General features: G+C 35.4%; 1 protein-coding gene across 2 annotated transcripts in view; it reads right to left on the reverse strand.

Moving 5' to 3' along the window:
* Positions 1-16,771, reverse strand: part of SEMA3E (semaphorin 3E) — a 249,277-nt gene that overhangs the window by 39,738 nt on the left and 192,768 nt on the right. Inside the window, exons 5-7 of one of the 2 annotated variants that reach the window (XM_044245924.1) lie at positions 13,024-13,117; positions 1,638-1,757; positions 149-291 (exon numbers count right to left, since the gene is read on the reverse strand). In XM_044245924.1, the coding sequence (XP_044101859.1) occupies positions 149-291; positions 1,638-1,757; positions 13,024-13,117 (357 nt within the window). Of the gene's footprint in view, positions 1-148; positions 292-1,637; positions 1,758-2,942; positions 3,051-13,023; positions 13,118-16,771 lie in introns of those variants that run through there. The other variant, XM_044245925.1, reaches the window with a different exon arrangement.

A 16,771-nucleotide genomic window follows, 5' to 3' on the forward strand; every position in this document is an offset into this window, starting at 1 on the left:
AACATCTTCCTTATTATTTATTTATTTATTTATCTATTTACTTTTGCCAGAAAATATCTTAAAGTAGAAAGCCTACAATACAATCACCAAGACCTGATGGTAAATCGGGAGGTAAGCATGCGGAATGGGAGAGAAAGGCGGTCCTCACCACACAGAGTCTCCCCACTCTGGCATAAATTGCATGCGTGTTGCTCTCTGCCTCCAGGGCTTTCTCGGTAAAGAAGAAATACACTTTGTGGTCGTCTCGGTCTTCGTTGTCAGGAATCATATATGAACCTACAAATTTTGGTTCTACAGATATAAAGAAAAGTAGAAGAAAAGTAAAATGTTAAGTTATTCTAATAAATTGCATATCACATGGATGCTTCAGTATCAAAAAAGGCTCTTCCTTGAGATTTTTCTATCAATGGTAAAGTCATGTAGGGATCTCTACTCTCTTTGCAAACCAACAGTTTTGTTTAGATCTAGGAGAGTACAATTTAAATGGAAAATAAGAGTCAGGAAAGGAAAAAACAATGTCAAACAACATGCCTTAACATTGCATTCAAAGAACAGATTAGAGGCATAATGGTGATCATCTCCATAAATTTCCTCGCATGTATGTAAAAAGTCAACATAAATGCATGTAAAATAGTTCAGTAGAGTGCTCGCTTCGGCAGCACATATACTAAAAAAAAAATAGTTCAGTAGAGAAGTTTATCACCTTTTCAAATTCATAGATTATCTACCAGTGCAGCTCATGGAAGACCATTTTAGTTTTAATGTAGAAAATTTATTTTAGGAGCGCCAGGGAGGCTCAGTCATTAAGTGTCTGCCTTTGGCTCAAGTCATGATTCTTGGGTCTTGGGGTCAAGCCCCATGTTGGGCTCCCTGCTCAGTGGACAGTCTGTTGCTCCCTCTCTCTCTCTGTGCATCCCCCCCTACTTGTACTCTCTCTCTCTCTAATAAATAAATAGAATATTTAAAAAAAGAAAATTTATTTTAAGTCTCTGTGTTTGTAGTCTAAGGGATCGGAGTGAACAACCCTTGCTTAATATACTATGTCAAATATTTTAATGATAACATGCTGCCAATAATGATTATGTATTCTAAAGCTTAATAAAAAGGCTAAAAATAATTAAAAAAATTCATTATTAAGTGATACTTCAATCCCTGGATAGACCACTGTGACAAAACATAAACGTTATTCCTTACAAGGATTCTGTCAGTAAATGACTAGTGATTTTCCTAGAATTTTATTCGTCTCTAAAAACAATGTGATCCCATTAAAATAAGCAAAGCAATCAATTGATCTAAAATTATACCAACTGATAAGAGAACAAAACAACTTACTGGATAAAAAGGTTTTGTTTTTTTTTGCTTTTCATATATTTGGTTTATTTTCTTCATTTAAATCCTGATTACTAAGTATTGCTATGAGGCCAATTTGGTTTTATAATAGAGCCAGTTCATGCTGATATAAAATTATATTTTAATATGGAGTAATATTTTAATTAAGGAATATTACTAAAATTCTGAAATTTGTAAAAACTGTAAAAGACATTTGTATCATTAATATGACCAAACCAGCAAATTTCCCATGAATTCTAGACTTGTTTTCAGTTCCGACTTACATGCTCCTTCCTCCTGAACCCTACCTTTCAACAGACGCTCGTCGTCATGCTCGGTGCGAATGTGAGCCAGTCGCCCCATGCTCCGGAAGACTGCAGCGTCTCTGCCCCAGTAATCACTGTAGAGTCCAGTAAACAATTCACTACCTACATGGAAAAAGGAGTTAAAAAGAAGCCAGTGTTTATTTCTGGATCTGACAACAATCTATAAGCCACAATGACATCAAACATATACTGTGTATTTGACCTTGTGAAATGAATACTACTGCAAGAGCATGGATGGTACTGTGAGAGCACTAGGATTGGAATATCCACTGCCACTTATGAGCTGTGTGAGCTTGGGCTACTTGCTTAACCTTTCTGTGCCTCGGTTGCCCCATTCCCAAACAGGACTAGCGCTCAAAAGTATTGTAAAGAGTGAAGCACTTCAAAATGGGTTCCCCTTGTATGTGTCTGCACTGTGTCTAACATGCTCATTGTGGTTATATGTAAGCATGGAACACTGTTCTGGCAGCAAACTGATACCCAATAAATTACTTACTGAACACACACACACACACACACACACAAAAAAAAAAAACAAAAAAACAGCTGGCATATATATTCATAAGACCTACATGAATCTATTTTTTAAGATGTATTCATATATTTGAGAGAGAGAATACACACACAAATTGGGGGGAGAGGCAGAGAGAAAGAATCTCAAGCAGGCTCCCCGCTGAGAGCAGAGCCCATGGACAGGCTTGATCTAATGACTCTGAGATCATGACCTGATCTGAAATCAAGAGCCTGACTTTTAGCCGAATGAGCCACCCAGGTACCCGAGACCTATATGAGTATTTGACAAGTAAGTTGGTTCATTTTATTTTACTAAACTTCTTTTAACCTTTATATCATCAGGGAATTATTATTAATTTTTATATTATTATTATTATTGGTATTATATGCAAGACAGCTAACTCAAATCCTTCTTGGAACAAGAGATTGCTTCCAAGAACATGATTTTAGTATAGGAACCATAATGTCTGACAAAGTTGTAAATAATCCAATTCACTGTCATTTAATTTGTAAGTTGTGGCATAGATGGGAATGATATAGAGAATTTATAATTTAATCAGTTAACAGAATGAACAAAGTTAGTTATAACATGTGGTGGCGGACCCAGACTGAATATCAAATCAAGGAATCACAAATGTACGCAGGGCTTCCCAAGAAACAACAATGTGTGTCCTTGGAAATAACCAGAAAAACATTAAAATAGCTTATGGGAATAGGAAAAAATATAATAGAAAAATAAAATAAAGGTAAAAGGAACTGCAGAAAGACTAATACCTCTCAAGCATAGTGACTTGGGAGTTCTCTTTTGTCCAAGGAACAACAAAAGATAATCAGTGCCCATGAGTGGGACCAGAGGCATTGTCCTGGACATATGCAGTTCAGGTGTCCTGTCTTTGGCAAAGATCTCTAAAAGAAGCAAATGATAGTATCAGATCAATAGAAGCAGCACCCTCAATTTAGGGCAGTACAATTCTCATAAGGAGTATCATACAACTCTGTCGGTTTAAAAATATAGAGCGGATACTGATCTCAATGTATTAATGTTTTCCTGTTAAATATGGAACATGTACATATGGCATTTGAAGTGCTTTAAAGTTTAAGAGAATTCAAATTAACTGTATCTCTAATTTAGTACATTTAAATGAATAATTGATTTTAGAATTTGAATTATTAAAGTTACGGGTATAAAAATCCAGCCAAGTACATAAACAGAATTTAAGAGAACTTGATTTCGTTTATAAATTTTAGTTTTTTCATGATTTATTTATTTATTTTAGAGAGGCAGAGAGAGGTGGGGGGCAGAGGGAGAGGGAGAAAAATCTCCAACAGACTCCCTGCTGAGCACGGAGCCCCACTTAGGACTTGATCCCACAACCCTGAGATCATGACCTGAGCCAAAATCAAGAGTCAGACACTTGACTCTTGATCCTCAGGTGATCCTCATGTTATAAATTTTATTAGATTTTTAATATTATTTCAATATTTATAAAGGGTTTTTTTCCTAAGATAAGGCCTTTAAAACTTTGAAAAAAAATGTGAATAAACCAAATATGTTTGTATGGTTTAAAATTTGAGAAAGTAATCAAATGTGCTGTCAACAGGACACTTTATAAGAGAAGTTTATTTTCAACTTGAATTAACTGACTTACTTTTTAAAAAGTAAAGATAATTGCTTTTGTTATAGCAGATTTAAAAATAGAAAAAATGAGATATCAATTGAATTTGAAGGCTTAGGAAAAATAAGCTTTTAAAAATAGTATAATAACAAACTAACGTTCATTTATACAAAGACAAGTAAGTGTAAATAGCTTCTTTTGTTCACAAAATCCACTAGGGATATTTAAAAAATATACAGGAAAAAGATGAATAAAATCCAGGTTTTTCCACAAAAGGAATCTGCTTTTAAACTATACATCTATGTAATAAGAGAGAAACAGGAAAAGAAGAGGTAAATGTAGCAAAGTATTAAAATTAACAATTGATGAATTCAGGTAAATGGTATAAAGGTGTAAATTTTACTCCTCTTTTTTTTTTTTTTTTTGGATTTGAAAATTTTCCAGTTAACAGGTTAAAAAACAAAACAAAACTGGATTTGTTGAGTTCATTCCATACACTCGAGAATGTACGCTAAGTGAGAGGTGTGATAAGGAAAGTTACAGAAAAGAAAAACAAAGATGCTTTATCTCTGGACTTAAAACATAATTTGATAGAAAAAATTACATTAGAACTTTTATTTAAGCATGTTCTTTGGTAACAGAAGGAAAAAAAAGCAACATAATTTATATCAGAGCCAGTTAATGTTATATTCATCAGAAGGTTATATCTGTGTGTGGTGAAGGCATATTTTGAGATAAAATGCATTTAGTGGTTAGGGATATAAACTGTTTGCGGGAGGCATTCTGCACTACTTGAACATGGATAAGAGTCATGTTAAATTCATTAAAAGGCCTTGGGGAACATCAACTTTATAGCATAAAAGAATGAGTTGACCCACAAGAGGTAGGTCATTGACTACTGAACTACCAGAGTGAGGATTTTTCTGAAATGTTTTTGTTATTTTTTAACTTATATTCCCCATATAAAACATAAAGGCCATTTTGGAAAATTATCCTATTTTTAAAAGATTTTATTTACTTATTTGAGAGAGAGAGAGAGAGACAGAGTGAGAGAGAATATGAGAGGGGAGGTCAGAGGGAGAAGCAGACTCCCCATGGAGCTGGGAGCCCAGTGCAGATCTCCATCCCAGGACTCCCAGGGTCATAACCTGAGCCGAAGGCAGTCAGTCGCTCAACCAACAGAGCCACCCAGGCACCCCTGGAGAATTATTCTAAACAAAACTTATTTTTCTAATATGGACTTGGACAAATGCTTAATGCACAACAGGTACAAAAAATCATGACAATTTTCTATTAAGTTTTTAAGATCTGATTTCGCTTAATATCTTAAAAGACCTCTAGAACTTCACTATTTGAAAACATTACTATTATGAGAAAATAATCTTCATATTAGTTCACAACAATTATTGCACTTATCCCAATCTGAAACACCCTATCAAAGTTCTACTCATTTTAATCAATTTCATAAATTTAACAAACAAGTACCCCTTGGAGACACTAGATGGCAGCCCTATGATACCAAATAATACCACATCCAAGGCCCGTTATCTGCACAAAGGAAAAGATGATATATTACCAATTTTACCCAATTTCCCTTTTTGTATTCAGATAAAAGAAAATAGTTGTGAACAATTCAAATAACACAATATGATATGTATGACTTAAACTTCAAAGAAACCAGACAGGTGCTAAAAACTCGATGCTGTGTAAATGGAACCAAATGTGTTTCTGTTGGAAATGTTAAGATTTTCCTCAGAAGGGAAAGGTTCTCCTTTCATAGCTTATTATTAGTGTAAAGAGCAAAATAAATTCATAGTCACAGATAATAGTCGTGTTTGGTAAAAAATCTTCCTATGGGGGAAAAAAAAACTTTTATGAAAAATCATCAAGTAGAATAAGCCTCAGGCACAACTATTACCTAATAGTAATTAAATGAGCCATTCAGCATCATTATAATTGATACTACTTACAGCAATACATAAAGTACATATGTACGATATCTCAACTGAAAACTTTAAAATTATAACCATTTGATATAATTAGGGTAAATTTGTGAATCAATACCTTGGTATTTTACAGACTATAAAAAAACCTGGATAAATCATATTTTCATGGGCTAAAAAGAGACAGGTTTCATATAAATAAAAAACATCTTCGGGACGCCTGGGTGGCGCAGTTGGTTAAATGACTGCCTCCGGCTCAGGGCGTGATCCTGGAGTCCCGGGATCAAGTCCCACATCAGGCTCCCAGCTCCATGGGGAGTCTGCTTCTCCCTCTGACCTTCTCCTCGCTCATGCTCTCTCTCACTGTCTCTCTCTCTCAAATAAATAAAATAAAAAAAAAATCTTAAAAAAAAAAATTTAAAAAATAAAATAAAAAAAAAAACATCTTCTAGAGTTTCAATGATAAGAATAGAACTATCCAAGTTTTCAGTTTTGTAGGTCTATGAAGACATGATATTTAATAAATGTATTAGCTTAGCCACAAGTTTAACTGGTATCTATTTCAATATTCTGAATATAAATAACCAACTTGATTTTTATGTCATATATTACATTTCATTTGTTATAGTACTGAATTCTGAGGGTGACGGATGTCATGTTAATTTTAGATGGTCAAGTGTGGTTATAATTAAAAAAAATAGAGCATCTGCAGGGTGTTTTGACAGGTGAATGTAACTTATTATTGTCACGCTCAACATAGGCTCTCTGTACAGACACAGCAACAGTGGGAACAGTTCTGCACTGGAAATCTGTCACACTAAGCCCCCAGCTTGAAATCTGCTTTTCGATATCTCATGGTCATCATTGCTTGTAAAATCACAGAGACTTACATGTAATTTCTTGAGCCTGCCAAACTTTTTTCCATTCTCTCTGCCTGGAAATGTTTTGCCTAAATTCTGCATCTCCTTTCCTGCTTCACCTCCCATGTGCCTGACTATTGTCTACTTCCTCTCTGATGCCTTCCTTGACTAAACTTGTGTTAGTGTAGTGATTCCTAGTACCACCAAAGCCCCTGTGCCTATTTCTATCATATTGCTCACTCTACTGTATTAATGTATTGCTTATACATTTGACATTATGCCTCACTAGAATGTAGGCCTCTTGATGTGTCTTATATATTCTTTTTCCCCCAATATCTTGTACAGTGTCTGGAATATAGGAAATGCTCAATAAACACTTGTCAAATCCATGAAGAGCACAGTGAATTAATTTGTGAATATATCTAAAAATTCTTTTAGGTGTTTAAATTAAATAAAGCTATGAAATGCAATAAAAACTCAGGATAAGATTCTGATTCTTCAATAAAGCTTCAGTAAAAAACACTAAGAGAAAGAAAAAATATTGGGCATTTATATGAATAACAGAATTCCTTGATTTTTTGTTCCTATCTTTAATAATTTTAATTCATGAACACAAAAACTCTATTTTCTTCTGGCATTTGTCCCTAACAGTTTCAGCCCCCAAAGACTGTCTACACTAAACAGCTTATATGAAAGAAAGAAAGAATCATTTGACTTTTGCCAATATATAAATACAAATCCACTGTAAATAATTCTAAGTTAAAATGCATCATTACAATAGTTTTCTACATAATTCCTTTTATCAGAACAAATTCTAACTGAAGTTTCAGTTAAGCATACTGCATTGCCTTCACGTTGTATGAAACCTACCATTCTCAGCAGTTTTGCTCATGGGCTAGATACTTATTACTTGATTTGAGTTTTTAGTTGCCACATTAGAAATACAGATTTTAGTTGTTTGGTAAGACAAACATCACAGTTTTCCAAGCTTTTTGTATTCTTAGGTTTTACTCAAGCATTTCTCCTATTTGTGTTGTAAACATCTACACAACTAAATAATGTGAAATATATTTGCCTCATGGACAGCACATGACTAACGATGGAATTAACTGCTTCATTTCATAACTGAGTTGTATAATTTTATTAGAAAGTCATTCAAATATCAGATGCACTGTTTTATAGAATCACTATAACATGATTCATTGCATATAAAACAAAATACACGTGCGAGGATGAGGATGGATAAGAATGAGATATACATTCCAATACTCACATCCCAGTTCACAGTCACACTTTGCTTAGGGTGCTAAAAGCAACCAGGCAGAATATATCCTTGAATTAGTTATACAGTTGTAGTTGGATTTTTTTTCTTCTAGCCTTATCATTTTTGTTGGTTTGTTTTGAGGAATCCATAAGCAAAATATCCAAAAAGGGTCAGAGACACTAGTAGTAGATAGAGCCAGAAGCCACGAGCATGTGGATAACTGGCATTGCGCCAAATGTGAGAGAGCAAGAGAGTTGGATAAGAAATTATAGACATTCTTCAGGGACAGGAACATGGCAAAGGAATGACTTTAAGTCTAAATTTCTGTACAGTTGAGGTGAATTCAAGAAATAAGGAGATATACTTCATTTGTTACATTTACAGAGGTTGCATTTATAAAGACATACATTTTATCTTCACTTAAGATTTTTCATTTATTTTTCTAATATTATTAAGTCATATTTTGTGCCAGAACTACTCATTCATAACTCTGTCCTGGATATAATTAACTTAAAAGGAACATTTGTTTTAAAAAATTAATGCCATTGATAGCTTGAAATAATCACTTAAATTTCCTCTGCATATATTCCAACTCCCTTTCATTCAGTCAACACTGACCTTCAATGTACAGAATATATAACGAGGAGATATATTCACAAAGGTCTCATTATTATGAATAAAAGTACAGGAAGAAAATTTCAGCAGCTATAAACTTTCGTAATTTTATTTGCTAAAAATGGCAAGATAGGACCAAATAGAATGTAGAAAGAAAATTTCAGGGCCTACGATATTTTATTCATGGTTGTTTGTTGAAATAAAATTTAGTAAGTCTTTAACTTGAGAAGTCATCCTAAAAATATCCTAATAACAAAGCTAACACTTTGAAAGCAAAGAAAAAGTGTGTGACAGATTAGAGTGGTTTTCCCCCAAATGCTAGTAACATGCATGTTAGCATGTCATAGTCATGTCAGGTATGATAAATATTAAATTACACCTGGAACTACAAATCTGAGTCAGAATAAAATAATTTTTAAGAAAGTCAATAGAATTGAGAGGGCAAGGTATAAGGAAAAATCCTGCAGTTACTAAAGGTGTTATAAACATATTAAGAATATTGCAACAGGGCGCCTGGGTGGCTCAGTGGGTTGGGCCGCTGCCTTCGGCTCAGGTCATGCTCTCAGGGTCCTGGGATCGAGTCCCGCATCGGGCTCTCTGCTCAGCAGGGAGCCTGTGTCCCTCTCTCTCTCTCTGCCTGCCTCTCTGTCTACTTGTGATCTCTGTCTGTCAAATAAACAAATCTTAAAAAAAAAAAAAAAGAATATTGCAACAGTATATCCAACAGAGCTGATGAAAAAGAGTCAGCCAGTATTTTCCTTGCTGGCCAAAATGATATATGACATAAAGAAAATATTTCCTAGGGTGCCTGGGTGGCTCATTTCAGTTAAGTATCCAACTCTTGACTTCAGTTCTGGTGGAGATGGAGCCCCGCGTTGGGCTCCCCACTGGGCATGGCGTCTGCTTGAGATTCTCTCTCTCCCTCTTCTCACCACCCTCTCCCTCTCTTAAATATATATATTTGTATTTCCTGAATTTTTATTTGGCTAGTCACCAAACCCAGTAATTAGATAGCAATATAAGTACTATCTTTGGATGAAATAAAAGGTATAGGCAAGTAATACATCGATTTATTTTACTAAGTTAGTCGTTGTTTCAACAAAGTGTTTTTAAAAACCAGGCTGTAATGTCTTATATTCTTCAGACACTCACTGAAGACCATTTTCAATATAAAATTGTCATCACAGTAGGGGAAAATGTGGCTAAATGTGTAGAAATATTTGCACCTGTGATATGACTTTATATGCCAGCAAGATAAATTATGTTAATATCAAGTGGCATTTGGAGAGCAACCCTAATTAATGTATGATTTCATTTTGACTGATTTGTGAGCATTCAGAACAGAGCTAAACAAAGAGGTGGTTTCACTCCTTTAATTCTGTTTCATATGGAATCACTGCGAGATACTAACATTTCATTTCTAAATTAGATGATAAATTTAATTAAAACATGTTCACGTGTTCGTTAACTTGTCTTTTACCTAACAAATAATCATTCTTTATTCAGGTTGTGGTAAGCTTTTTAGTTCACGTGATCTTCAGCCAACTAAATTTAAGGTCACTGAAATGAAAACTGTACCTGAAGTTAAGAAATTATAAGACATCCTTTGATTTTCCAGCGCCTCCTTTTTTTCCTTAGGGGCCTTGTTAGCTTTAGAAGTATTGTCACAAATTCGAGTTTCTTATCAGGAAAGCGCAACTTGAGGTGAACAGGCACTCAAGAGTTAAGTTTGACCCACAGTTAACAAAGAAACAAGGATCGTGGCCTCAAGATGGTCAACATTTTGCTGGAGTCTTATCCTAACCCATCAGCTGAGAACATGTATGGCCATAAAATACCACTTGAACGCATTCTTTCCCTGTCAGAGTAAGCTACACCGCGCTTGCCAAATTCCAACACAGGTAGCTCCATTTTTCCAGCCCAAACTCCTGCTGTTTTTTCGACTGGGTGAATTATTCCTACTTCCTCTCTCTCAGAGTTGTTGGCTCAGGTAGAGGTTATCAGGTTTCCGTGGCACCTCGTATCTACAGTGAGCGAATAATCTTTCAAAGGTACTTTGGGATGAAAGCTAGTGGATAAAGGTGAAGAATTATATTTTTATTTCTTCTTTGTGGACGGATTATTCCTATAGTGTTTGTGTTTAGTTTGGAGGGTTCTTATGATTTGATTTCTCTTCTGAATATGTGAAACAACCACCCAGATGGCAAGCACTTCCCATGTCAGCACAGTGTAATTTGATTTGGAAGTTCAATGAAACTCACTGGGAAATGTCCCTCCAGTAATATTTCCCCTCTTAAAAAAATTCAGTTTTAAGTTTCCGGTTTCATGCATAAATAAGCTCCAGGGAGGCTTAGTGGTGAGTGGCAGGGTGACTAAAGGAATTGTTTAAACCATTTAAATGAAATGTTAAAATTAAATGGTGTGCTAATCTTCTTAGGATTTCACCACAGAAGTAGTGTTTACTCTGTAATTTTCCACTTTCAGTATCACTTATAATATTCTTATGAATAATATCCCAAAATTTGTTTTTTGCCTGTTTAGGAATATTGAGTCTATTCAATGAATATTTATAGGAGGCCTGTTCTGTGCAAGACGTAAGGTAAAAGAAATGGTAAGAAAATCTCTTCCAAACAAATTCAAATTTTAAATTTATGAAATTTAAAAGCACTGAAAGCATTAGAAAAAATTATCTATCAACTGAATGTATTTTAATGCATCCAGTGCCATTTCTAACATAGATCTAGCTGGCATCCATTCAGTGTCCCTCCCAAGACTTTGATTCCTACTGAAGTTTAAACTTAGGCGATCTTATTTTCATATTTAAGGTCTCCCTTCCTTATATTCTGTTTATGCACACACACACATAGCTTAGCAGAGGAACACTAACTATCTTAAATAAACTATTTTTCTTTAAAACATTATACTCTTTAAGAATATTACATCTCTTGGAGCAAGCTTTGAAAGAACTTACTATGTGAAATCTCATTTTAGAGCCTTTTCAAACTATGGGGCTGAAGCAAATCCATCTTTCTCTAATAATTAGTGCTAATTGAAGATCTTTGCTCTACACATATACAGTGGACCCCTAAACACCATGGAAGTTGGGAGCTCTGACCATAAAGCTGAAAATCTGCATATAACTTGTGACTGCCCAAACACGTAACTACTAACTGAGCAGAAGCCTCATGGATAACAAAACAACTGATTAACGCATAGTTTGCATGTTTTATCTATTACCTACTGTATTCTTACAGCAAACTACAGAAAAGAAAATGTTAAGAAAACCATAAGGAAGAGAAGATACATTTACAGTACTGAACTGTATTCATAAAAAAGAACTGTATATGCCTGGACCCATGAAGTTCAAACCTGTGTTGTTCAAGGGTCAACTATATATATAAAAAAAACTTTGCTGACATGGACGTAAGTGCCATGACCAGGATGGGGAGTACAGAGTGGGATGCAAGGCCCATCAAAATGAACTATCTGGATAAGTTCAGGGACTGCACAGTTTCTAGAATACACGGGAATATCTGCATCAACTCAAAATCTTGTATTCTGATTACTCATCAGTGGGAAGTTTTAAGTGTTAATCTTTTATTTAGGATGGGAAGTCCCCACATGTTATTTTACACTTTTCCATTTTCTGCCAACAGGGTGACCTAATAATAGCCTATAACTCTAAGTGTTGCAAATGTAATAACAGAAATCCGTACATCTGTACCATACTTATATCAGAACCTCACAACCCTGAGAGAAAAGAATGACTCCTCATAGCTCCTAGTTAGGTATCAGGAAGAGCTCACTTCAGCTTTGTACTTGGGAACTCATCTGTCTGTACCATCACAGTGCTGGAGTACTTTGCCAAGTGTGCCAGCTTTAAACCCCGAGAATATAAACAGAAAGAAAAATAATTTCATTGTGTCTTAAGTGAGGTACTCAGGTGAGGCACCTCATCTAATTAAACGGAATCAAATGGCAATCTAGATCAGACATGCCAACTTATTTTATTATTTCAATGTGGACATTTAGTGGAAGTTTGAACAGGTCAACCTCTATTGTTAAGATTCTAGATAAACAAGAGTTTAGATACATAATTTTAAAGTTCTCAACTGAGATGACCTTCTGATGAATTCTACTGATACAGAGAAGGGCACCAAGAAGAGAATATTAAAAGTTTTCCTAAAATTACAGAGTAATTAAAACAAAAAGAACTAACATATGTTGCAATATTTGAGTTTCTCCAGCCAGGTTTTTATAAAGTATTTCTCTAACTGCATTTTTTTAAATATAAACAGTCATAATACAGGATGTTTTCTATCAGATACTAAATAAAACTTGTGTTTCCAGAATGAGACACACATACTTCAGAGGAGCTGCATTTATCTTAGAGTCAAAATTGTTCAGTTTAGCTTGACTTGAAATCTAATATCATTGCTTCCAGCACCCATAAATAAAAACGACTGTAACATACGTATAAAGAAACACCGGAAGAACCTAAGTGAAGTTTCAAAATCAATATGGCGACCAAATGATGTCTGTGGCAACAATAATTACCAACTAAGGTGGAGATGAAGGAGGAGCTGGGATCGAAAGGACATCTGCCCCTTCCTCTTTCAGACCTGTGTGGTTCCAGATGAAACAGGGGATCCTTGAAAAAAAAAAAAACAAAAAAACAACAACAAATAAACCAGAAAAGCCATTACGTATTTGCCAAATTTAGTAAGAATCTAATTGCTCAGATAAGACATATAAAAACCTGACCTTTTGCAAACAGTGTAAATAGGATACCATGAGTACCGAGTTTCTTAAAGCCAAACTGGGTTTTGTAAATAAATATATGGGTTTTCAGGTCCATATGGGTTTCTCACTCCTCCCAGAAAGTATACAGGTGATGAAATAAAAGACATTAACAGTTTTTAATCACATGAGCAGACAGTAATCGTTATTCTGAGGGGTGTCCAGTAAATATGCCAAAGGAATGAAAATGAGCTAAAAAAAAAAAAGGTTACTAAAAGGGAGGTTTAAAAAAGAAAAAGGGAGGCTTAAAGATAAATACAGAAATTGACTGCTATCCCACAAAGGCCACTATTGATTTTTTCTGAAGGGTCTGCAAAAGAAGCTGATAAAATTTTCTATCAATTTAGATTATTTATTTCCAATCATGTTTCTTCTTCATCACATATTCTTGGTATAGACATTTAACTTTATTAATTTAGAAAATGATGGCTGCATAAACAATTATTGGTATATAGATGTAAAGATAAATGTCACATTATGAGCAATGTTTCAGACTCGTGTCACATAAATAAGAGCTTGAAAGTAATTCTAAGAAAAACGACTACTTCACTGGTTCTTATTGCAAGCGCCTAACCACAGAAATTTTCTCTATTCTCAGATTTCAAAATTCTCATTAATATATTTTCATAATGATTATTCATTAAGTGTGCTATAAATGGTTTGGGTAAAAGAAAGTTTGGAAAAGTGACAATAAGAATCAATATTGAAAACTTTGCGGGAAACGAAAAAATACTCTGCAAGAGAACATTGCTGATCCTGCCCCCTGCTATCCATGGCCCTGCCCATCTGCGAACCATAAACCTCAAAACAATCCCAAAGTCCTGAGTAACTTCTGATTTGCAGCCACTTTTCTCAAACTTGAATTTGACTTTCTTAGCCACCCCCCTTACTTCCCATTATCTGTTCTGTCCTGATCTTGCCATTCTTATTTGACACACTTTTTTTCCTCTCTCTGATTCCAAAATCTCCATTCTGATCCTGTGATTCTAAAACCTTTCCAGTAATGCAGAGTTCACCTGACCCCTACAACCTTCCTGGAACTGAACCACAGCCCAGGGGACAAATGGAGGCTCCTCACTCAGAGGTGGCTAAAATCCAAAAAACTCTTTCTAACTCCCCAATTTTTTTCCTTTTTACACACTTTGCACACATCTGTAGAGAGCAAGAATACCCATAAATAATTGGAGACATTTTTGTGTTCGCTACTCAGATGACAAATTTGCAATGACATGAGAAAAAGTTTGTTTAAATGAGAAAGAACTCTTGGTGTGCCCAGCTAACACTTGTGCTGAACGGTCTGCATCTCCATTTGGAAAACTGACTCGCAGCGTTATGTGAAGGAGAAAGTGACCAAGTGCGTGAATGTAATACGTGTGTGACCCTTTAGTCACTGCCACTTTAGAAGTTACTTGAAACAAAGTAGGTAGGACATGCATTTTGTATGTGTTCTACTCCAGTCAAATGTCCAAATATTGGTCAGAGAAAGCTGTTAAAGAGATATACTGAACTGCTCTCTTAAATCAAGACTTTCTACAACTTCAGAATTCAGACACTCAACTTTTTATCACCAATGACAGGTGAAGGTGATTTACCTAATGGATAAAATTACACACTTTCAACACTAAAATTGAAACTGCAAGCGAAAAACAAGTGTGTTGCATATTTATTTGAGCCAGCGCAATATATTAAGTTTAAACTACCAAGCAGGGGTGCCTGGGTGACTCAGTGGGTTAAGCCTCTGCCTTCAGCTCAGGTCATGGTCTCGGCGTCCTGAGATGGAGCCCTGCATTGGGCTCTTTGCTCAGCGGGGAGCTTGCTTCCTCCTCTCTCTCTGCCTGCCTCTCTGCCTACTTGTGATCTCTGTCAAATAAATAAATAAAAACTTCAAAAAAAAAATCTGTCAAGTAGAAGAAACATAGAAAATGCAAACTAAGAATTCTAAGATTAAGAGAATCTCATTCAAAGGACTGTAGTTAGGTGAAGGGAATGAAGTCACAATTTCTCGGAAAAGTCACAGGTTTTCAAAGGTCTAAGTCACCACTTAGGCTCCTGAGGCTGTTGTTGATTGGTGAATTTCAGCACAGGTCTGAGATTTCAATTATCTGACATATCAGTGTCTTTGACTTCCAAGAAAATTTGCTTGAATCAACGGAATCCTATATTTGAAAAGATGCCTAGAACCTTAACATTTAGGAAAAGAAGTGGAACCCAGAATCAGGCGGAATTTTTAGTTATGTATGAGGCCTGATTCTGTGCAGTATGTAAATCTAGCTGAGTCTGTAAAAGGATCCTCTTTTACAAAACCTCACATTTAATCTGAGAATAAATGAGCGCTGGATACTCCAATATTTTCACAGACCTATGCCTCCTGTCCAAACTCATGTCCCTTGACTGAACCCTTCCACTTCAACACAGAAGACTTCAAGTATGTATCTCATTTACTTGATTAATGGCTATAGCTGCCTCGACATACAGTCCTTTAAAAATAATTAAAGGTTATTTTGCCTGCTTTTTATATCACTGTTAAAAATCCATATTTTTGAAAAAAGGACAGTGATAGTATTTTAGTTTAAAAATGCATATGTTCCTTTTTTTTAATTAAAGATTTTATTTATTTATTTGACAGAGGGAGAGAGATATCAAGAGATAGCACAAGCAGAGGGGGCTGCAGGCAGAGGGAGAGGGGGAAGCAGGCTCTCCACTGAGCAGGGAGCCCAAAGCTGGGCTTGATCCCAGGACCCTGGGATCATGACCTGAGGCAAAGGCAGACTCAACCAATGAGCCACCCAGGTGCTTCAGTTCTTCAGTTTCTAATTGTGTAAAAAGAAAAAAAAAAAAAAAGATAAACCACTGGAGCACCCTTGCTTTAGAGAAGCAACGTTATCTTTATACACAAAGAGAAGAAAGATCCTAAACTCTTAACCCACTGATCTGACCTCTTTGTCTGCTCTGGGATCTCCTCCTAGGAGAGACCCTAGAATCTCTCTCCTAGAGAGACCCCACCACCAAACATCAGTGTATCCCTTTTTTGTATCATTTACTTCTCTGCATTATAATTGCCTGTTTGACCCTCCTTCCTACTAGTTTGTAGGGTTTGAGGAAACTGCCCGTGTGATGTTAATCTTTGATCCCCTCTATCAAATAAAGTAACTGGCACATAAATGCACAGCTGTTGATGACACTTGAAAAAAATACTACCTTTCTAGAAACAAACTTTTTTTTTCTTTTTGCGTTTGCTTATTTTCTTGTGTATCTAAAAGAACTCACAGACTGCTGTAGACAGGTGTGCCGATGTGAAAGCAGACGATATATACAGACTGTGCATGCTTTCTGAGAGCTGCCCATGAAGCAACATCGTGGTCCTATTGCTTTTCTACATTTTGATTGCCACTGGCTTTAGTAAAACTATCACACTGTTAAAACAACTAAAGGAAGAAGAGATATGTTATTTCTCAAGCTATTTCATGAAGATAATATATTTTCATATACATTTTACAATTTATAA

This window comes from Neovison vison, chromosome 4 (assembly GCF_020171115.1).
Source record: "Neovison vison isolate M4711 chromosome 4, ASM_NN_V1, whole genome shotgun sequence".
NCBI classification, from domain to species: Eukaryota; Metazoa; Chordata; class Mammalia; order Carnivora; family Mustelidae; genus Neogale; species Neogale vison.